This window comes from Xyrauchen texanus, chromosome 8, assembly GCF_025860055.1.
Source record: "Xyrauchen texanus isolate HMW12.3.18 chromosome 8, RBS_HiC_50CHRs, whole genome shotgun sequence".
Lineage (NCBI taxonomy): Eukaryota > Metazoa > Chordata > Actinopteri > Cypriniformes > Catostomidae > Xyrauchen > Xyrauchen texanus.
In genome coordinates, this window is record NC_068283.1 from 30,534,547 (window position 1) to 30,557,242 (window position 22,696).

At 37.6% G+C, this 22,696-nt stretch overlaps 2 protein-coding genes across 3 annotated transcripts in view; one reads left to right on the top strand and one right to left on the bottom strand.

Moving 5' to 3' along the window:
* Positions 1-144: 144 nt before the first annotated feature.
* dexi (Dexi homolog (mouse)) lies at positions 145-1,766 on the bottom strand. The gene is made up of 2 exons (XM_052131295.1): positions 703-1,766; positions 145-632 (listed from the first exon to the last, which is right to left on the bottom strand). Exon 1 carries the CDS (start codon positions 1,134-1,136, stop codon positions 867-869), a length of 270 nt encoding a protein of 89 aa, XP_051987255.1. The 5' UTR covers positions 1,137-1,766; the 3' UTR covers positions 145-632; positions 703-866.
* Positions 1,767-1,947: 181 nt separating this feature from the next.
* clec16a (C-type lectin domain containing 16A) overlaps positions 1,948-22,696 on the top strand; it is an 81,910-nt gene continuing 61,161 nt past the window's right edge. Inside the window, exons 1-9 of one of the 2 annotated variants that reach the window (XM_052131285.1) lie at positions 1,948-2,108; positions 2,536-2,664; positions 2,803-2,936; positions 3,048-3,196; positions 10,809-10,914; positions 14,426-14,549; positions 15,625-15,799; positions 19,838-19,888; positions 20,029-20,142. In XM_052131285.1, the coding sequence (XP_051987245.1) occupies positions 2,035-2,108; positions 2,536-2,664; positions 2,803-2,936; positions 3,048-3,196; positions 10,809-10,914; positions 14,426-14,549; positions 15,625-15,799; positions 19,838-19,888; positions 20,029-20,142 (1,056 nt within the window). In that variant the 5' untranslated portion in view covers positions 1,948-2,034. Of the gene's footprint in view, positions 2,109-2,535; positions 2,665-2,802; positions 2,937-3,047; positions 3,197-10,808; positions 10,915-11,278; positions 13,408-14,425; positions 14,550-15,624; positions 15,800-19,837; positions 19,889-20,028; positions 20,143-22,696 lie in introns of those variants that run through there. The other variant, XM_052131286.1, reaches the window with a different exon arrangement.

Below are 22,696 nucleotides of genomic sequence, written 5' to 3' on the forward strand. Positions count from 1 at the left end.
AGATGTATTGTTCCTTCTATAATTCACAAGAATAATAAAAAAAAAACTTTGTTAGATACGATCCTACAGCTGCTTTCAGTTTCACCTTAGTTGCTGTGTCCAGATATTTGAAATTCAAATGTGACACCAACACAGCACTTCAGTACACAAAGTGAAAGTAATCATTTATTAAATGTATATAGAGTGGATAACTGAACATCAATCAAATATTTCATTTTCAGGCAGTCACAAATATGCAGTTTCTATGAGTCTTATTGTAAAAAAAATCCAACCTTAAAAACCTAATACTGATACAGACACCTTGTTTGTCTCAAGACGTACTGCTCATTTAATTAGGAACAAAAACATGCTGATACAGATCCTGAATAAGGGTGCTGTCTAAACATATTCAAGGGTAATAACATGCTCTTGGCAGGGTTAACACAGAATGCTGTTTGAGTGCTGAATAGAAACTGAAAATAAATAGATTGGTATCCACAGTAGTGGGTGGAGCCTGAATGTGATCTCTGAGGAGACACTGTCTGGGTGCTTCATGGAGTACCACACAGTCCTTTCAGATTATCTGTTCCAGGTAAATACTCTTATGTGGCACTATGGCTTGGTTGTAGGTCGATCCCCTGGACTTGGACAGCCTGCAGAAACATAACACTTAGTGTGGATTTATGTCTATGGATCATAATCAAAAGACTGAACAACACTTACTCATGAAAGTGACTCTTTTATGAGCTGACCACTGCAACACCTTTTCATGACTGCAAACAGCACACACATTTCCCTTTATCAGTCGTACACGAGTAACCAAATGAATCAGCAAAATTGCTCCTCTCCTACAAAAGCTTTGTTTGGGAATGCCAGTCATGCTTAGTTTATTCCAGATATCCCTCGAAAACATCCAGCTCTGTGTCTGTGTCATAAGGAATGGAGGCTGGGTCAGAGAGAACACCCAAATCCACCAGTGCCTGGTCCATATCCTCTGGCAAGAATACTATTCCTACATTAAGGACAATGTATTCCATTAAAAATGCATAATAGAGAATTAAGACGTTGACAAAAAACAGGCCGAGATAAAACATATATGGAAGCTCGTTGATTAGCGATTCTACTGAATCTAACTGAGAGTAAATGGAGTGTGACATAGAACACAAAACATATGATTGTGTCTCACTGACCAGACAGACACAGAGTGAATTGAAAGCATTTGATCACACTGTTTGTAATCACACAGATGTTATTGCCGTAGGTTACGTTCAACAGACACTAGAAGTATGATTTCGCTAGACAGCAATTAAGCTGGGGAAAATAATAATGCTTTAATTTCAAGCACACGTCCCAAGGCCTGGAATGGCAGACATCTACTACTGTAGCTTCCGCGGTATATTCATCAAGCAGACGTGTTTCCTTTGATGCGACGAACCAGATCCAAGTTTTCAAACACGTCAACAACTGCAGATTTTGAGAAATGTCCATTGGGAACTTGTTGAAACAGAATAAGATGTTGAAAACCAAATACGAAACACGCTTTTTCAGATTAGTTGTTGTGTTTAAATATAATCAGATAACTGGTTGATTGAAACATCCATCCTACAAGACCCACTCGTCTTTCTCAACAGCCGAAGCTTGATGCTCTAAAACATTACGACACAAAAATCAGCTCTCTTTTTTTTTTTTTTTTTTTTTTAAGTTGAAGATTCAGAATAAAAGCAATCTGATCATTGAAGCCCAGCGAAGCTTTATAACGCGTGGAAAAACAAAACAAACGTCGGTTATTGATGACGTCACCTAAACCGGAACTCTGGGTAATTGAGTTCTACATTGTCAGTGAACTAATACGAACTCACCTTTATCACTTCGTTACTAAACTACAAGTCCCACAGTGCCACCTATTTGAGGTCTCTGGGCTGTCATGAACGCTAGGTCGTCAGTTATGTTTTCATGTGAGGATTCGGGGCCTTCACTGCAGCGGATATGGATAAATTCGCCTAGCTAATTTTGTAACTAAACATTGATATTGCGATATAAAAAACACCCGAAAACATGTTCGGACGCTCGAGGAGCTGGGTCGGGGGGCAGGGGAAGTCCAAAAACATTCACTCTTTGGACCATTTAAAGTAAGTTTTGCTGGAGCTAACTCGCTAGCACTAGTAGTGCTAGTACTTATCATTATTATAAAAAAAAAAAAAATCACTAATAATAATTACTTTGGAAAATGAAAGAGTCAGACTGATTTAGTCAGAATTTGTTATTGGTCATTTTATAGGAGCAAAATACTGGTAGGTTGTGTCTCAAATCCTAGTAACCTGCCTAGAAATGTATTTATTTATACATATTTTGTAACATTGGGACATTTTTATAACATTTTCAGTCCTCAGTTCTAGAGTGTGTATTTTAAAATACATTTTCTAAGGCTCTTGCGATATTTTAGTATGCTGGTAGGCTATTTATGGTTGTTGTGACATAATTTGCAATACATCTGCTTGAAGTTAAACAATGTGTGTTTTATCATATGTAATTTATTGTGTAATTATTATAATTTAGATATATGTACCATGTCCTGACAAAAAACACAACAGTGACCGATCACAACAGAAACCTTCTGGTGGAAACTATTCGCTCCATTACTGAGATTCTCATCTGGGGTGATCAGAATGACAGCTCTGTCTTTGAGTGAGTTTGACCTTATGTTTGCATATTCAGCTTTTATTGTTGTTGTTAAGTCCTGTTAAATAACGGTATATATGATGCACCAGATTATGTTTAAATCGCATTTGTTTATGGCCAAAACATCCCATGCTCTCTTTTTAGCTTCTTTTTGGAGAAGAACATGCTTGCATTTTTCCTCAACATACTACGACAAAAATCTGGCCGGTATGTGTGTGTCCAGCTTCTGCAAACGCTCAACATTCTCTTTGAGAACATAAGTCATGAGACATCTCTCTGTAAGTATTTGGGCAAAGTTCAGTTACATGTTATGCATTGCATTTTTGTTAAGATTATAAAGATCATAATTTTATTTTCTGAGCTTGAATATACTGTTCCTTTTTTTCTAGATTACTTGCTCTCCAATAATCATGTTAATTCCATCATTGTGCATAAATTTGACTTTTCTGATGAGGAAATTATGGCCTACTATATCTCCTTTTTGAAGACATTGTCTCTGAAACTCAACAACCATACTGTGCACTTCTTCTATAATGAGGTATGTATAGGTATGGAAGTGCTTGTAACTGCTTCAAAGATAGTCAGCGTATTTTCCTTAGCCCTCTTAACTCGGTTGAGTTTTAGTGGGTCATTTTCTGAAATGACAGTGGAGTAGTGAGGGACTTTTGATTTTAGGGTCTGACACATACTGCATTTAACAGACTGAAGCATAATTCCTGGAAGAAATAACCGCTCATGGTGATTTTTGTAGAACTGTGTTTTCATGCAGCTCAGTTCTTTGAGCAATTATGTTCTTCAATTATGTTCTTCAAACTGTTTTATGAGGGCTTTGGAAAAAAAAAAAAAAGCAATAAGATGTTTTAGGGATCTTTTGTATAGGGGAAAGTTATTGGTGTACTGTAAATGCATGTACTTAAAGGCCATGTGTTCTTTATTCTGTGGCACCTTTGATGGTTATTAATCATTGGTGTTGGGAATAGAGAGTACCTGGGTGGAAGGATTTGCTCTATGAGAGATCAGATGCTGCAATTGTCCTTGATACTCCTGCAGTGATTGGATATACACTGATTAACCACAACATTTAAACCTGCCTAATATTGTGTAGGTTCTTCTCGTGCCGCCAAAACAGTGCCATTCTGAGATGCTATTCTTCTCACCACAATTGTACAGACCGGTTATGAGTTACCATAGACTTTGTCAGTTTGAACCAGTCTGGCCATTCTCTAGGCCTCTCTCACCAACAAGGCTTTTCTGGATGCAGTACAACACTAAAATAATTAGGAGATTTTAGAAAAGACACAAAAGCAAATCAAAATTATTCAAACCGAGCTTACAATAAACTTAAAGGACTCGAAATTATAAATCTGCATGCAAGTAAACTCAATAAAATAACTTGATAAAGGAAAGAATTAATAAACTTCCTGACCTTTTGTCATTCTCATTCTGTATAGATGTATAGAATAGACAAAACATTAACCAATCACGACCAAGTGTGCTGATAAAGATGAAGTGCTAGTGACTGCCCACTAGGGTTGCAGCGGTATACCGGTTTCACGGTATAGCGTATACACTGTTTGAAAATGGACTTTATCATACCATGTACATTTGCTTATCTACGGTATTGAGAAAAAAATGCAACCGGACGGAGAATCTCACATACGCGTGCGCATCTCCTTTCCTCCTTGTCTGCCTGTCAGACTCGTCAACTTGCGACACACACATGCAGCGGAGAAAATGTCAGAGAGATGCAAGGCAAGGGGGTCTGACATGAGTGTGTGTGTGAGTTAAAGAAGTGTTTCTCAACTGGTCTAGTTGGACTGGGTCGTGGACAGCAGGGAAAGAACAATGCCATGGTTCTCCCATTGAAGATATTTTGCAGCCGCACAAGTGATCTACTATTTAGGACCGTCGAGGCAGATTTAATTATAATCTCGCAAACAGCTAAAGCAGACATGGACAATATATTGCCCGCGGGTTGGATCAGGCCCTCCACATAGTTTAATGTGGAATTGTTTCATTGGATATTTCAGTTAACTTGCATTGGGACCTAACGCATCTCCACAAGCGTTTAACATGTTCAGGGTTGCCAGATAAGAGACGCAACAACCCCAGTTTGAGATTTATACTTTATTCCGCCTAATGTTATACTTATTTTGTGCAGTCTGGCATGTTTGGTACTACTTTGCTGGGAAACCTTCTCAGTGATTAAATTACATATTAAAGTAGATCTCGGCATCATGGACACACGGAGGGGTTATCATTGACATGCGAGCAAAAGCAAGCCAGAGATGAATAAGTATATGTATTTTTTTATTTGTGCAATTTAGAAATGTTGAAGTCCCTTCACACCTGTATGTTAATCTTTCTTTTGCAGTAATCATTTATCATAGTCATGCATCCTGTGTTATTCAGTTGTGTGTTGAAAATCCATCGAGGAGACCCGCATCATGACACTTTCAGCATGTAAACATGTAATGTTTTAGAAAAAAAAAAGTGAACTCGCCCGCTTTGCGACAAACATTAAAAGTTCTATAAATTTCTTTTTTTTTTTATTAAAACAGACCCCTGATGTAGAAGGTGTTAAATCAAATAATACATTAACAGGGACTTAGAGATGGTAAAATGCATTTATACACTCAGCCTTTATGTGGCCCGATGTGGCCCCTTAAACAAAATAGTTAAAAATATTAATAATTACACACCATCACCTTTACAAATTTGTTTCAGGATTTTACATGAGTAAAAGTATTTTGACGAAATGTTATAATTTTATATGAAATAATCTAAAAGTAGAATCTATTTGACCTCATTTTATATCAACAGTGGCAGTTTTAGTTAAAGTTTCAAGATGTGTTTCAGCTGGAATTAATTTTTCATAAATACATTAATTTATTATTATTATTACTATTATTTAAGACTAGCACACTGACCTAACCATGGTAATGAGGAGCCTTTCCTTCTGTGTAATATGTGTATAAATATGTAATATTAGGTAACAAACGGGATAATAATGGGTTCATATAAGTAAATATGCTCTTCAATTTTTAAAGTGGGAGAGAATCTTCCTGTAGATTTTGTTGTTGACATCAACAACAAAAATGTCACTCGAGGCATGTCCTTGTACTGGAAAACCGTGAACAAAATTATGCAACATAAAAGGAAATGCAATCCAGGATACATTAAATACAGGTTTTGTTTGATCTATGACAGATCAACACTTGATGTCCAATGTAAAATCTGTCCTGAAGCAAAACCAGTTGAGAATCACTGAGATAAAGGGACAGACAAGAGCAGTATATGATAACTGTTAATAATCATAGGACATTACTTCAAAAGCTCACACAGCTGATGTTATTTTTTATCTAGTAGTTAATTTAACATGCTATGCTAACATGCTTTAGTTATATAACATGTTATAGTTACATAATATTTTTTATCATATTTATTATAATTCTGTTAGGTATTTTATTTTCAAAAGGTAAATTTTTTTTACACATACTTCAATAAAATAAATGGTTTCAATTATAATAAAGTGTTACTCAAAAATAAAAAAAATAACCCTTCTGTTTTCACTGATAATAGATAATTGTGTAATACCATATACCTTGATATATTCTGAGACTGTTATCATACCGTGAAAATCTCATACCGTTGCAACCCTACTGCCCACTGCTGCCCTTGAAGCAGCAATAACCGCAGCTTAATATTCTGTAGGACCCATAGACAACTTTATTTTCTGCGCAGGAGCGCTGCTGTTTCTTGCTGTAGAGATGCAGCCAATGTGAATGTCCAACACGACTGTCCCACTCATGCGCCGCTCGCGCCTCACTCCACGGAGGATGTGTGAACCTGCCTTTACATTCCTGTTTGAGAGACAGTTAACATGGCACAGGGAAACAGTTGATCTCAGCTACTTTTAATTTCTCCTCCTCATTGCCTGTGCTAAACTACAGCATCTCACATTAGATGGATCACGTTGGCTCCAATGTCTTCACTCCCTTTGGTAGTCACCACAGTGGATCCATGCTCATTTGCATCTCAACTTTCTTGTGTCTCTGAAGGCCCTGTCCCATCCAACACCCTTGCGATCCTTCTCCAAGTCCAGACTTTGGTGACGCAAGCAAGTGTAGACAAGGCCACAAGTGTGCATGAGTTATAAAAGCGTGCATTTGGGACAGACATCAAGACTTCAGTCAGAAGATGCGTTTTTATTCATTGTTTTTTATATACATACAATTTTACAAATTATTATTTTAAAAACATTACATAAAGGAACACACTTTAAACTCACTCTTGAATATTTGATTAAATATTTCCTAGCAACACCCTGACAATATAGCATTATAAGATTTAATAATGAACCTCTGAAAAACAAAGCGTACATAACAACAACAAAACCCCAACTTTTAAATTTTTGGAGGACAAATAAACATATTTCATACACACGGATAGTTGCATGCAGGTGGTTAAAAAAAGTCAAATATATAGAAAGGAGAACACACATCTCGCACTCTGCAGTAGATTGCAAAAATTATTTTATTTATATTCACAGCCACACATCTTCAGGTATATATATTGCTGGTTTACTGAATGTTGCTATTTAAATAAATATATAGCAAATCTTGCAAGCTACAGGTATGTGCAGGAACGTATTCTCTTCTGTCTTGATATTTTAGAGTTAAAAATCATATTTTAAACTATAATAGCAAAGGTTTTGTTTCATGTTACTAACTTTTATGAATGTAAAACTTCCCAAGAAAAACTATTCAATACAAAGTGGATGCGATTCCATGTTTTTTATACCAATTATACACATCACATTAAAAAGTGATACTATATTCACAAGAAAAGATACTATATTCACATTGTTAACAATTAGAGATATAATTTAAGTCAATATTTAATCCACACTTGACACCGCCTCGACTGCATTATTTTTACTCCGGCACAAAACTCCAGTCCGCTGTGATTGGTCATGAAGATAACACCCTACGGTCTTGTGGACTTTGCGGGATGCACAACTGAAGACCACATCAAGTATGCCATTTGGGATGGGGCCGAACACACCCAGATTGCAATGTTAGTGGTTGCTTTTGTCACCTCAAATCCTCAAAAAATGTATCAAATCAAAATCAAATCAAATCAAATCACTTTATTGTCACACTACCATGTACACAAGTGCACAACATACACAACATACTTACACAACACAATTTACATATCAAATGTACACATACTTACACAACACGATAATTATATACAATACACACAATATAGAATACAATATAGAATACACAATATGCAATACAATAAGTAAGGAGTATATGAAATATATATATATATATATATGAAGTAGTATATTGAGGAGAATATGTTGACAGTCCAGTGTGAGATTATAGATGAATAAAGTGCAGTGCTAATTATTGATCCTGATAGATCAAGTGTTCAACAGTCTGATTGCTTGGGGGAAAAAGCTATCATGTAGTCGGGCTGGTGCGGGTCCTGATGCTGCGATACCGCCTGCCTGATGGTAGCAGTGAGAACAGCCCATGACTCGGGTGACTGGAGTCTCTGATGATCCTCCGAGCTTTTTTCACACACCGCCTGGTATATATGTCCTGAAGGGAGGGAAGCTCACCTCCGATGATGTTCCTGGCAGTTCGCACCACCCTTTGCAGGGCTTTGCAGTTGTGCGCGGTGCTATTGCCATACCAGGCGGTGATGCAGCCAGTCAGGATGCTCTCTACAGTGCTGGTGTAGAACCGTGTGAGGATGTGTTGGTTCATTCCAAACTTCCTCAGCCGTCTCAGGAAGAAGAGGCGCTGGTGAGCCTTCTTCACAACGGCCTCAGTGTGGATGGACCATGTGAGTTCTTCAGTGATGTGGACACCGAGGAACTTGAAGCTGCTGACTCTCTCCACCGGTACTCCATTGATGGTGATGGGGCTGTGTTCTCTTCAATTAGTTCATTTACTAATGAACTAATTGTAAGTAGGCATGCACCGAAATAATAAATAATTGTTTTATAAAAAAAAAAAAACTATTGGCCGATATGAATAGTTTGCCACTTATTTTGTAATCAGATCACTGTTTTACTTTAGAATTATGCTTAAAAAAAATTCAAAGAGCTACAAAATCTTCTTTTTTTTTACATTTCTAATAATACAAATTTTCAATTGAACATTTATTGGAGCTGTTGAACACATGACAGGCCAAATAATTTTAAAGAGAGTCAACAATGAAAGAAAAAAAATTATATGATAACATGATGATTGATGAGAAAAAGGGTTATTTTGTACTTTTAAAACAACAGAACTCACATTTTAACAGGTTTGTACTGTTTATGATAGAACCTTACAAATTCATACTATGCATATGTTGGCCTATTCCATGGGAATGTCAGCCACATTATGGAAATTGCAAAAGAATGCAAAGAAACAAAATCCCCTTTTAAATTCTGTATTTTATTGGTCCTGACCGCTAGTGGGCGCTGCTTGCTCACACAGTGTTTACTGAAGCACTGAATGAAGACTATATTTTGAAAAAGCCCATTAAGGTTTAATAATCTCACAAGGCCATACTGCGATTTCAATTTTAATTTAATCAATCATGCAGCATTAATTGATATTATACCGATGTCTCAGAAGTCAAAGTCCGCTGGTTTCAAAGCGTTTTGGATGGTTTCTCTCATCATGTAGCCTATAGCTAACTGCCGCTTTCACAATTGTCACGTCTGTTTATGGTGTTTTTCCCATTATATAACGCTGCAATTTGGGACTTCTTCTGGACTCGCCCTAGTTTGTTTAAGCTTGGTTTAAAAGACACACCTACCTGCTGGTGATATTTTTTGGAGGATGGAATCATAGCCCATGCTCTGTGGTTCTGCACTAAGATTCAAGAATTCTGGGTAAGAGTCCAGAATTTTATCTGCGAGTTGCTAGACACTCAAATTTCATTCTGCCCGAGACTTTGTATATTGGGTGATGGGGCAGGTATTAAAGTAGATGACATATACGAAACGCTGGGTCCAAACTAGTGTAATAATTGGCGGATAGATAATTCTTAGAGGATGGAAGTTGAAAGCCGCTCCCTCGTTTCAAGAATGGATCACCGAATTGGGCAGCGTGGCGGCATTTGAAAAGATGTAATATAAACAGCTTGGTAGATTATATGTCTATGGTAAGAAATGGGACAAATACTTAACCTTTCTGTAAGGCTCTTAGTGAGAACCATGTGGAGAGAAACATGATTATGGTCAAATTTGTAAATTGTATCCTTTGTGGAATTCTTTACTTTATCATTTTTATCTGTTAATTTTTTGGGGTTATTTTATATGTGTGTAACTCAGGCTTTGACCACAGGGATATTTGTTGAGGGTTAGGGGATTGGGAGGGGGAAAGGGAATAATAATTGTGAGAATTAATAAAAATTGTTAATTGGAACTAATTTGCCTATATATATATATATATATATATATATATATATATATATATATATATATATATATATATTGGCAGCCGATATATCGGTGCATCCCTAGATTAAAACTCTTGTGTCAGATGTGAATGGGAGGAGAATTCATGCATGCGTCAGGTGTTTAGACAAAAAAGTCTTCTGCATAGTATCCACCTGTGTTTCCTCGCTCAAGCGTCCTCTGGCAGCTTCATCCATCCTCATTCCTTGGGTTTAGAGAATTGATAAATCCTTCATGATCAGTTTACAGGTCATGGGCTCAAGGACAGACGAGTGAGAAAATGAGGATGCACAATATAAGAAATGAGAAGCACTCCTGAACACTATGTCACTGCAAATCACTGTCAGTGGGAGTGAATGCCCATTTAGAATATAACCTAGAAATAATGTCAAACACTGTGTTACATAACTGCATGAGTTTATTGCAGTGGGTTTTGTATAACAAATATTTTGGATAGCCTTTTTTAACCAATTTATCAGCCAATAGCATTGCGTTCAGGGCCTCTCGTCAATGCTAGTTGTTGATGTTATAGTTTTCTGGTCTGTAGACATCCTAGAATCAAATAACAGAATAATATAAAACTCTAAAGGTCTTTGTTAATGTCACTAGTTACAGCTCTACTCTCTCTGAGCTAACCCTCAATGACGGCCTCACTCTCTGTCTCCCATGCTCCCAGCACACTAATGATTTTGCCCTGTACACGGAGGCCATTAAGTTTTTCAACCACCCAGAAAGCATGGTCAGGATCGCAGTCAGGACGATCACACTCAATGTGTACAAAGGTGAGTAAATCCCTGACTCAGCTTCTGCAGCCGCCCCATCTTCATTTCTGCTGTAAATGACTCTGTCATGCCTCTGATGTATGAGCATGCTGACACTGCTCTCCGCCATATGTGAGTAATGCACATTTACATTTAGTATTCAGTGCGGCCTGCTGACTCTACACGCATGCATATGCAAACACGTGGACTTCACGGCTATGGTCATCTGTATTTTCGTTTAGGACAGAAATCAGAGGGCTTTTGCTGATCTGTTTCAACGCTGTTCTCTGGCTTGAGCTTGTATCTCAATACTTCTTCCCTTCTTGAAATACATTTCTTAACATTTCCCTATTTCTGCTTTATGCTTGGATTGTGGTTTCCGTATAATTAATCAATCAGTCCCTGTAGAGTTTGAGTACCCTTTGTTGATTTTTAGGTCAAACTACCATTGGTGCATGCTGCTTTAATGTGCATACTGTAGACCCAAAATGTATTTGGACACTTATGCCTCTTGTAAATGCATAAATGTCATTGGATTAGACAACAATATCAAAGCAAGTGGCATCTGCAGTAAAATGATGCTGGATGTTTGCTTAGAACAAACCTAAAGGGATAGTTCACCCAAAATTGAAAATTCTCTCATCATTTACTCACCCTCATGCCATTCCAAATGTGCTGACTTTTTTTTTTATTCACAACACAAATTATGATTTATAGAAGAATTTTTAGCTCTGTAGGTCCATGCAATGCAAGTGAATTTGTGCCAAAATGTTGACGCACCAAAAAGCACATAAAGGCAGCATAGTGCCTTTATTTATAATCCATATCTTCTGAAGTGACATGATAGGTGTGGGTGAGAAACAAATCAATATTTAAGTCGTTTTTTTTGCTGTTGCTAGAAATGGTTCTCCCTGCCCAGTAGGGGGCGATATGCATGAAGAATGTGAATCACAAAAGGAGAAGAATGTGAATGTGATCTGTTTCTCACCCACACCTATCATATTGTTTCTTAAAACATTGATTTAACCACTGGAGTCATATGTTTATGCTGACTTGTGTGATTTCTGGAGTGAATTTTCATTTTTGGCTGAACTAGTCCTTTAACTTTTCTGAGCCATTTTTGCAAATCATTTGATTGAACTGGTCCCAGGGTGATTTGAAATGAATGTACTGTCAAGTTCACACAGGTGTCTTAGCAGAGTAAACACCGATTTAGTTCTTTACATTGCCAATAGACATACACTGGCAGCCAAATGTTTGGAATAATGTACAGATTTTGCTCTTATGGAAAGAAATTGTTACTTTTATTCACCAAAGTGACATTCAGCTGATCACAATGTATAGTCTGAACATTACTGATGTGAACGATTACTATTACAAGTACTATAACTGCTTCAAAGAGATCTCATCAAAAAATCCTTCATGTGCAGCAATGACAGCGTTGCAGATCCTTGGCATTCTAGCTGTCAGTATGTCCAAATACTCGGGTGACATTTCACCCCAGACTTCCTGTAGCACTTGCCATAGATGTGGCTGTCTTGTCGGGCACTTCTCACACACATTACAGTCTAGCTGATCCCACAAAAGCTCAATGGGGTTAAGATCCATAACACACTTTTCCAATTATCTGTTGTCCAATGTCTGTTTCTTTGCCCACTCTAACCTTTTCTTTTTGTATTTCTTTTACAAAAGTGGCTTTTTCTTTGCAATTCTTCCCATACGGCCTGCACCTCTGAGTTTTCTCTTTACTGTTGTACATGAAACTGCTGTTGAGTGGGTAGAATTCAATGAAGCTGTCAGCTGAGGACATATGAGGCATCTATTTCTCAAACTAGAGACTCTGATGTACTTATCCTCTTGTGTAGTTGTACATTAGGTCTTCCACATCTCTTTCTGTCCTTGTTAGAGCCAGTTGCCCTTTGTCTCTGAAGACTGTAGTGTACACTTATGTATGAAATCTTCAGTTTTTTGGCCATTTCAAGTATTGTATATCCTTCATTCCTCAAAACAATGATTGACTGTTGAGTTTCTAGAGAAAGCTGTTTCTTTTTTGCCATTTCTGACCTAATATTGACCTTAAGACATGACAGTCTATTGACAAATGTGGCAACTCCAAAACAAACACAATGTTAAGCTTCATTTAATGAACCAAATAGATTTCAACTGTGTTTGATATAATTGATATAAATGATTTTATAGAACCAAATTAGCAATTTATCATGATTACTCAAGGATAAGGTTTTTGAGTGCTGGCTGCTAGAAATGGGGCCTTTTTACATCAGTATTGTCCTGAATTTGTGATCAGTTGAATGCCACTTTGTTGGGATGTTCTTGGTTCCAGATGCTCTTTTGTGCAGGTTTAGTTCTAGCCACTAGGTGGCATGATGGTTTTATCACTAGGGCTCTAAGCCCAGAGCTCCACTACTGTAGCTTAATCCCTTCATCTTGTTAACCCTTTGTCTGTCTTCCCCTCTCCCTCTATGGTGACTCCTGTGTGCCTTATTCCAGTATCATGTAAGTTGGTAAATTTCAGAACTTAAATGTTACGTGTTCTTCTATTGTGCCAATTGTACTGCATGTTCTTTATATTTATATTGTAAACACACCAGTTTCTTTTGAGTGTCTACAAAGGTGTGCAGGTCAGACTTTGAGAATATATTAAACTTATTTTGCACTGTCGCATATTTAAGCCTTTATTTGAACCCTCTTTTTGTCTTTGATGGTAATTTTGCTAGTTGTATGTGTGGTTTTTAATTTTGATTAAAAAAAACCTATTGTTTATTAGTGAAAAGATGCTGGAGGTTCATTATCCCGTAACTAGGCCCATATCTTCAAATAATTTTTGTATTTGCCTTTTATTTTGCTCATTATCACAGATAGAGAGAGTCCTACCTACAGTACAATTCCATCCATCCTTCAAATCTCAAATTATTCCTAACCTTGTTAGACAGGAAATTGAACCAACAGTTTCAAACACATCAACAGACCCACTGAAACAGTGAGTTTTGAAGAGGGGGATCTGAGCCATATCTAGGGACTAAAATATCATAGGAATATTGCGTAGGCTTTTTTGACTTTGGCCAGTAAACCACCAGAACACCATAGCAACCTTTGGCATTGGCAATTTTCTTATAAAAATATCTAGTCATATGTTCTTGTTACTATTTACTGCATTCTAAGCCATTGCAAGTTTTTACGGAAACGTTTGGCAACATCTGGCATGCCCAGTTAAAGGCTTGTTTATCACGTCGGACAAAAAATATTCCAGATGGGCTTACTGTTGCATCACTCATCGCAGAGAAAAACATAATTAACCCTCCAACGTCTGACCACTTACTGCACGTTGTTTAGTAATTAACTACAATTTATTTAGATTTTTTTTTTTTTTAGGAGCATCCATCACCTGGTCTGCTGCTGTTGTTTTATTAGTAATATTAAACCTCACATTTCTTTTTCCATGTTTCTGTGGCTGTTTTTTGATCACTCTGTCTGTTCTCAAGTAATCGTGGTGACTTTCATCCTTCCTTTTTAGTGGACAATCAGCACATGCTGCACTACATCCGTGACAAAACGGCTGTGCCGTACTTCTCCAATTTGGTCTGGTTCATAGGCAGCCACGTCATCGAGTTGGACAAGTGTGTGCAGACTGATGAAGAGTAAGGACATTTAAAAGACACATCTGACGGTTGCCGAATAGATAAAGTGACATTTGAGATTTTTGTCAGAATGTGTTGTCAAATCTATTTGCATTTCACCTCAATACCAGTAGGTGTCATCATTCAACAGATTTGGAATTGATTCTATAACTATCTGAAATCGTGTTCATTCAAAACATACTGGTACACTGTATGGCCAAAAGTATTGAACACCACACACATATGTTCTTGTTGAATATTTGATTTTAAATTATAGACATTAATCCCTCCCTTTGCTGCTATAATATCTTCCTCTCATCTGGGAAGGCTTTACACTAAATGTTGGAACACGAGCATCACAGAACAGAGGTCAGGCACTGATGTTGGGCAATGATCCTGGCTTGGAGTCTTTGGTCCAATTTAGCTCAAAGATGTTTAGTGGGCTTCAAGTCTGGTCTTTTTACAGGCCAGTTAAGTTCTTCCACATCATACTCAGTAAAACACTTCTTTATGGACCTTGCTTTTGCACCGGGCATTGTTGTGCTGAAACATCTCCAAAGGGCTCTTTTCTTTCTTTTTTTTCCTTCTTTTTTTATCCCCTTTTCTCCCAATTTGGAATGCCCAATTCCCACTACTTAGTAATTCCTTGCGGTGGTGCGGTTACTCACCTCAATCCAGGTGGCAGGGGACAAGTCCCAGTTGCCTCCGCTTCTGAGACTGTCAATCCACACATCTTAACACTTGGCTCGCTGTGCATGACACATTAAGAGCAAGAATCCTTAATCATGACTCTATCCTCCATAGCAACCAAATCAATTTGGTTGTCACTCAGCACGCCCTGGATTCCAACTTGTGACTCTAGGGGTGATAGACGAAGGGCACTTTTCAAACCTTTGTGTCAATTTTGAAAGCACTTAATTCTCTAGTTTATCATTGTGTGTTGTAGCATTAATAATTGTCATCACTGGAATTACTGGAATAGCCAAACTTGCTAAATACTAGGGTGTACACGCTTCTGGCTATGTACTAGTGTAGCTTACTCATATAATCAATAAAGTTTTACCCTTTTTCACCTACCACTCCTACACCTAATTAGACATAAAAACAGAGGGAAACTAAGTGATCTGGTAGCTGAGCATCTGGACCACCTTCACTATCTGAATGACATCCTCATCATCAACTGTGAGTTTCTCGATGAAGTGCTGACAGACCACCTTCTCAACCGTCTGTTCCTGCCCTTGTATGTGTACTCTCTGGTCAGCCAAGAGCAGGTGAGACCCCAGTTCTCTGCACACAACTACACAGTCTCTGATATCCTGAAGAGTCCAAGTCAAATCCTAAGTCTAATTCTTTTGCCGTGAGTCCAAGTCAAGTCTTAACTCGTTTGGTAACATTTTTCTATATGCTGCTGGTTTGGTACTTAAAAAAACAAACCTGTTACAATTAATTTAATAATCTTTAAAAATATATATATATTTGATTCGTATAGACCTTGGTTGGTCAATTATGTCAGATTGCATTCTCACTGAAAAGTGCCTTTGTTTGGAATCAGACCAATTGTTTTGGTGCAGATCTGAGTGAATATACAGTGTTCATATGTGCCTTAAGGAACCAAACTAAGAGAGAAAATGCACCAGGTTCCAAAACAAATGCACCAAATGAGCCAGATGTGAAAATGCCCTTAGACACATGAACAACAGTCTTTATGTCTACAAGCAGAAATATTTTCAGAGAATGCCTAGAAATAATATATATATATATATATATATATATATATATATAGTATTTCTAGGCATTTCTAACAAATGGCTGCAAATTTTTACATGGAAAAAGCTACCAAGAGTGCATGACAAGCTCCCTTGCATTTATACAGTGTCACAATATTCTCTGAAAATATTTAGAGAATATTTGGATTTAGCCTTTTTGCCAACCATACTGTATACTGTAAGATATAATCACGTAAAAAAAAAAAGCGGTGTTTAAAATTCATGAGGTAATTTTAGCATGATTGATTCTTTCTGTTGAATAGCAGCAGAACAGACACAGTAGACGTTAAACATTCTGACCAGTGAGAGAGGGCAGTTTGCTCACATGTGACTTTTATTAAAACAATTTTGGGGTAGTGTCTGGAAGGTAACCCTTGGTTGCCGAAAATCTTGCGAGAGCCTCATGCGACTTTCACACACTGTTTATTGTGTTTATTTGTAGTTCCACAGAAAGATATTATGGCTTCATTTTCTGTTAAAGCGCGGTTTACTGTAAAGCTGCTTTGTAATGATTTGTGTTGTGAAAAATACTATACAAATAAAAGAATACTTCATTTGACTTGAAATCCTATACCTAACCCTAACCTTGTGACTCTCACATGGCTTTGTCTGCTAGGGTGTTACCTTATAGACACAGCCCAGTTTTGGTCTGTTTTGAAATGTTGCCTTGTGAAAGTGAACTGTACCAAGAAGAAAATACAACGTTTTAACAACTGTTTCAGAACAAATCAAACAAGGTACAGGTCTGAAAATGGCCAAGAAAAAAAGTATCAAGTCATTTTTCAACTTAAAGTAATATTCCAGGTTTAATACAAATTAAGCTCTATTGACCGCATTTTTCGCATAATGTTGATTTACCACTGATTACCACCTTTCTTTTCTTTAAATAAGCAAAAGTCTGGGTTACAGTGAGCAACTTACAATGGAAGAGAATGGGGGCCCATTTTTTCATGTTAAAATACTCACTGTTTCAAAATTATAGCCACAAGACATAAAGGATATGCACGTAAACATGATTTTAGTTTGATAAAATCACTTACTAACAAGGGATGGGTACGAGTACTCGGACGTAGCAGCAATGATCGATCATGAAAACTAAGATCGATAGTGATCAAGCATGATGTGACTTTTCACTTAATTTGAAATTCAGTGACAATTACCTGACAACTAAACACAAATGTGTCAAAGAGGGAGCTTATTTTTAATTTTGAGATTGATTACATTGTGATTTTGAGGGGTATATTGATTGTCAGAGACGTCTCATAGCAACCAAACTGATATACAATGCTGAAATGCTATCGTTACGATAATCAAAAGAGTGTAATTAACCTTGTTTTGAACACCTGTCTCTGCTAAACGTTTGCTAAAAACGTTTTATTATAATTAAATATAAGAACTTTGACTCATTAATAGATATTATTTAATAAAAGTGAAAGTTTATCACTGACTGTAAACTTCTCTGTCCTGGGTGCCGAAATGTTTGCGTGAAGTATCACACCTGCATTTCGGCGAAATGGGAGTTGAAGTTTTCTGCTCGAGTTTCCAAGTTAGAAGTCCGACATGAAGTGTCATTCCGTTGCACTTTCCCCAGTTTAAAGATGAAAAATCTGACTTTTCTGGTTGAGTGGAATGCTTCACGAATCACCACAGCAACAACAATACAGAGCATATCTGCTTTCCCCACAGGAGCGAACACTTGGGGAGACTACACTATGTAACTTTTTTTTTTGTTAAAAAATAACAAAATGTTATTAATGAGAGAGTGCAACAAAAATCTTCCAAACCATGTCTTTACCCAAATACACTTTGATAAACCTATAATAATGATTTATATTTTAGAGCTGTCGGAACGCATTTCACAGGAAATTGCATACATGCATCATTCGCCCGTGTGTGTTCACGTCATAACCGTACACAGAGAAAATAAGCTAAACATGTTTTTGGATATCCGTCTTTTCCTTCCTTCCTTCCTTCCTTCCTTCCTTTCTTTCGTTATTTATTTGTTTATTCGCTCTGATAAGATGTCTTATATTCATGTGTACACCGGTGCCTCGAACCACATTCATCCACGCAGAGGAGCAGAGCCAAAGCACAACTGCTGTCATTACCAAAATAATGCTCTTCTGCAAGAGCTTGCAGTTGTATTTTTTAACCACTAGAGGGCCAAATGTTACATATTGTAGCTTCAACACACATATTATGAATGCAATGGTTATGGCATCTCTTGTTCTGACAGTAACTAAAAAAACACACTTACTAGGATCACTATGGTAACCTGAAGGAAGAACAGACAGACATTGTGACCATTCTTTCATTGATTTGGGCTGCGAATCTTCATATAATGACAAAATATGATGCATACATTTATAAATTTTGTAACAGATTATTTTATAACAGTCTATAATAATGAATAGACGATACACTGGAATAACAAGATGCAGTGTAGCCGCCAAAGACGTTTGTGTTATTATATATACATGTCATTGCCACTCGAATAATTAGTCAGAGTACTTGAGCAGACAAAATGCCAATCCCTATTACTAACCTTTTTTTTTTGTAACATTAAGCCAGTTTTACAACTTCATTACCATGATGATTTAATGATAACAAACCCTAAAACGACTGTAAAAATAATGATTTAATCATCTTCACAGCTTAAATAATATGCAAGTTTTAACAGAAGAACTAATGCAAGTGCTTTTATAAAATTATAATCTTTACATTTCTGTGTTTTAAACCCTCCAAAAATTGGCCACATTCACTTCCATTGTCAGTGCTTCACAGTAACCTTGTTTTTTACTTTTTTTTTAAAGAAACAGAGGGACAAGTTGAAATTAATTTTTGTGGTAATCAACATCACTTAACTTTTATTGAACCGGAACATTCTTTTAGGTTTTTTTGAATCTCGGGTTCTTACATGTCTGAAACACAGCTTGCCTTCTTCAAAGAGTCCCATAGGCTAGTGTTTGTTCAAGGCAAACTTTGCGTAACAATTGGAGGTCAGGAACAAAATCTATGTATTACAGTATTATTTATGACTCTTTTGAAAACATTCAAATCAATTTCTTGTTAAGTATTTATTTTTTTTCTCATTTGAAAGTGCAATCAAAATCCTAATGGCCTGATTTACCATACCATATACAAATTTGAGAAATCACTTCCACATTTAAATTGAGAATGTGGATTAACTTTGATCTTTACAGCGTAACAGAGCTAAGGCTTCAAATATGCAATCAAGCAATATGATAAGAAACAACCTTACTGCATGCTATTATAAACAGGAGTTAAATAAGAATGGAAAATACATACAAGGAATTGCAATATGTATCGCTTTGTAACTTCGCTTTGTCCAATCATAAATTCTGATTGGAACGCATTCTATAACATTTTGCCTAACCTTGTCATAAACAATTATGCAACCAGATATGCACTGATAGAGACAATAGAGAATGCTTCCAGGGTGAAGTATAAACTTAAGGTGCTCTATGGTCAAGGGTTAATAATAGTACAAAATAATATTATTTTCATTTTCTTTTTTTTCAGTCAGACGAGCGCAAGATCAACCCTCAGGTGTCACTCTACCTGCTGTCACAGGTACAGCACGTACACACAGCTTTGGTTTTGTTAACACTATACATAAAGTGTGAACTGCATGTTTGGGGTTGAGTATGCAATAAACTGCTGATTTTTTGGGGGCATGAAGCTGATGAGGTATGATGCCTCACTGTCTCTAGGTGTTCCTTATCATTCACTATCAGCCGCTTGTGAATGCCCTGGCGGATGTCATTCTCAATGGAGACCTGTCCGTGTTCTCTGTGCAGATGGAGCAGAGTGCTCACAAGAGTTTAGTGAGTACTTATTTACATATGTGTATTACAAGAACCACAATACATACACATACGTTGCATCTGGGGGTGTTTGCGATGTCAAAGCAACCAGAAATAATTTATTTTCAATGAGAGATTGCAATTAGAGGTAACATGGGCGGAAATAACCATTGACATTGCAACAAAGTTCAACTTTAGGTAAAGGAAAGATCTATACATTAATATTCTCATTCATATCAACGCTTGCCTGGCATGATTTCCCCAGAAGTGTGAAATCTGAATGAAAAAAAAAATGCTTTCAGAGCCCAGATGTTGTAATTAAAACATTTACCAGCAGGGGCTAACTGGCCCACACAAACCAGCCTAACTATTGACATTTACATTTTGACATTTATTTAGTGTTAACGGAGTTGTCATGTCAACATCAGTATCACACCGACTAGTTGAAATTTCCTCTACCTAAAGGAAGTTCTATAGATGTGTCAGCAAAGTTTTACAGTGGCACTTGTGTCTAATTAGCTTGCTAAATGTTATCAGATCTCCTGATCTCTTCAAAGATGTCATTTGATTTGCGACAGACTCGCAGTGCCCTTTATTTAATATAAGATGCAAAGACCACCCCCAATAAAATTTCTCAGAAAACAGGTAGTTACAAAAACACTGCTGCTCCAGTCTGTGGATGAGATAGTTGGAGAGGAGAAGAGAATTGTTTGTTGTGGTTTCCCTCTGCCCTTGTTATTTTCATGAGGGTATTTTCACTGAGGTAAGAGAGGCAGATAAGAGTGGTGTGATATCAGTGGTGTAAATGGCCTCCTTTGAAGTCTTCTCCACAGCAGACATCACTGCAGTGTAGGTGAATGTGAGACTGATTGTGTAGTGCAGGGCTGTAGCACATCGCTTGTTTTTTCTTTTCTTGATGTCAGAATCCGGGCCAGGCCATGCATATGCACATATGCAAATATTTGCAATGAAAGCGTCCTGAATGTTTGTCATCTTGGTCCGACCTGGCAAAAAGCACCCTAATGTCACATGTTTGAGAGAGTGAGTGTGGTTGAGGAGAGAATGTCATGCAATGCATGACTTGTTTCCACTCAAGACAGAGTTTATTGTGTGTTTGTCTCTATTTCGGCTGAGAAGATAGCCAGTTATAATGATGGAGAAAACCAACTTGATGGTTGATAGAAATTAATTTACACTGTTTTGCCTGTCTTTAAACAACTAAATACCAATCACACTTAGTGAAATTATATTTGAAGTAGGGATGTAAATTTTCATACATATTCGTAAACGATTGTCATGGATCTTATCTTAACTTGGGATGACCCGATACCTATTCTGGTATCAGAGTACAGAGTACATACATATTTAATGAAATAGCAGACCTTTAATATAATTTTTTTTATAATTAATAATCATTTTGAGTGGGTGCCTGGGTAGCTCAGCAAGTAAAGATGCTGACTACCACACCTGGAGTTGCAAGTTCGAATCAAGGGTGTGCTGAGTGACTCCAGTCAGGCTTCCTAATTGGCCCGGTTGCCTAAGGTGGGTAGAGTCATGTTGGTTAACCTCCTCGTGGTCGCTATAATGTGGTTCTCGCTCTCAGTGGGGTGCATGGTGATTTGTGCTTGGATACCGCCGAGAATAGCGTGAGCCTCCGCACACACTGGGTTACTGCGGTGACACGCTCAACAAGCCAATAAGATGTGTGGATTGACTCATACGTGGAGGCAACTAAGATTTAGAAGAGCAGCTGTGGGGAAGGCAGGGAGAAGAGCATTGGAGAGAGAATGCATCCCTGAGTAGCACCAGTGCTAATAGTGAGGGTCCTGGATGTGAGCTTCCCCAGTCTCACTAGCTGCTACCTATCTCAGTTTGGTTGAGAGAAAATCAGGCATGATGGTATTGAAGGCTGAACTAAAGTCCACAAATAGGATCCTTGCATAAGTCCCAGGTCTGTTGAGGTGTTGCAGGATATATTGCAGTCTCATGTTGACCGCATCATCCACAGACCTGTTTGCTCGGTAAGCAAACTGAAGGGGGTCCAGCAGGGGTCCAGTGATGTCCTTCATGTAGGCCAAAACCAGTCTCTCAAATGACTTCATGACCACAGACGTGAGCGCGAAAGGTCTATAGTCATTTAGTCCTGTGATTTGGGGTTTTTTGGAGACCGGAATGATTGTGCAGCGTATGAAGCAGCATGAAACTCAGAGCAGCAGAGTTAGAAAAGCCCTTATTTGTTTTAGTCAGCAGAAATAGTTCTTCCATTTTGTTGGCAAGGGAGCGGACATTCGCCAGATGAATACTCAGCAGTGGAGTCCTAAAGCCGCGTTGATGAAGTTTGACAAGCACGCTGGCTCTCTTCCCTCACTTGCATCTTTTGGATCCCATGATTTTTGCCCGCAACTAAGATGTAAAACGTCTGAATAAGCAAACACCGGCAAGAATTGATCAGGAATTCTGGCGAATATTCAGCAGTTCATCCCTGGTGAAACTGATTGGGAAAGAGTGACAAAAAACATGACAAATAAACAAAAGTAACAAAAATGCTAGAGAGCTCTACACTGAAGCCATCTGC

What these genes read in the sequence shown, in the direction of transcription:
- dexi (XM_052131295.1), bottom strand. Translation starts at nt 1,136, where the DNA reads ATGTCACACTCCATTTACTCTCAGTTAGATTCAGTAGAATCGCTAATC.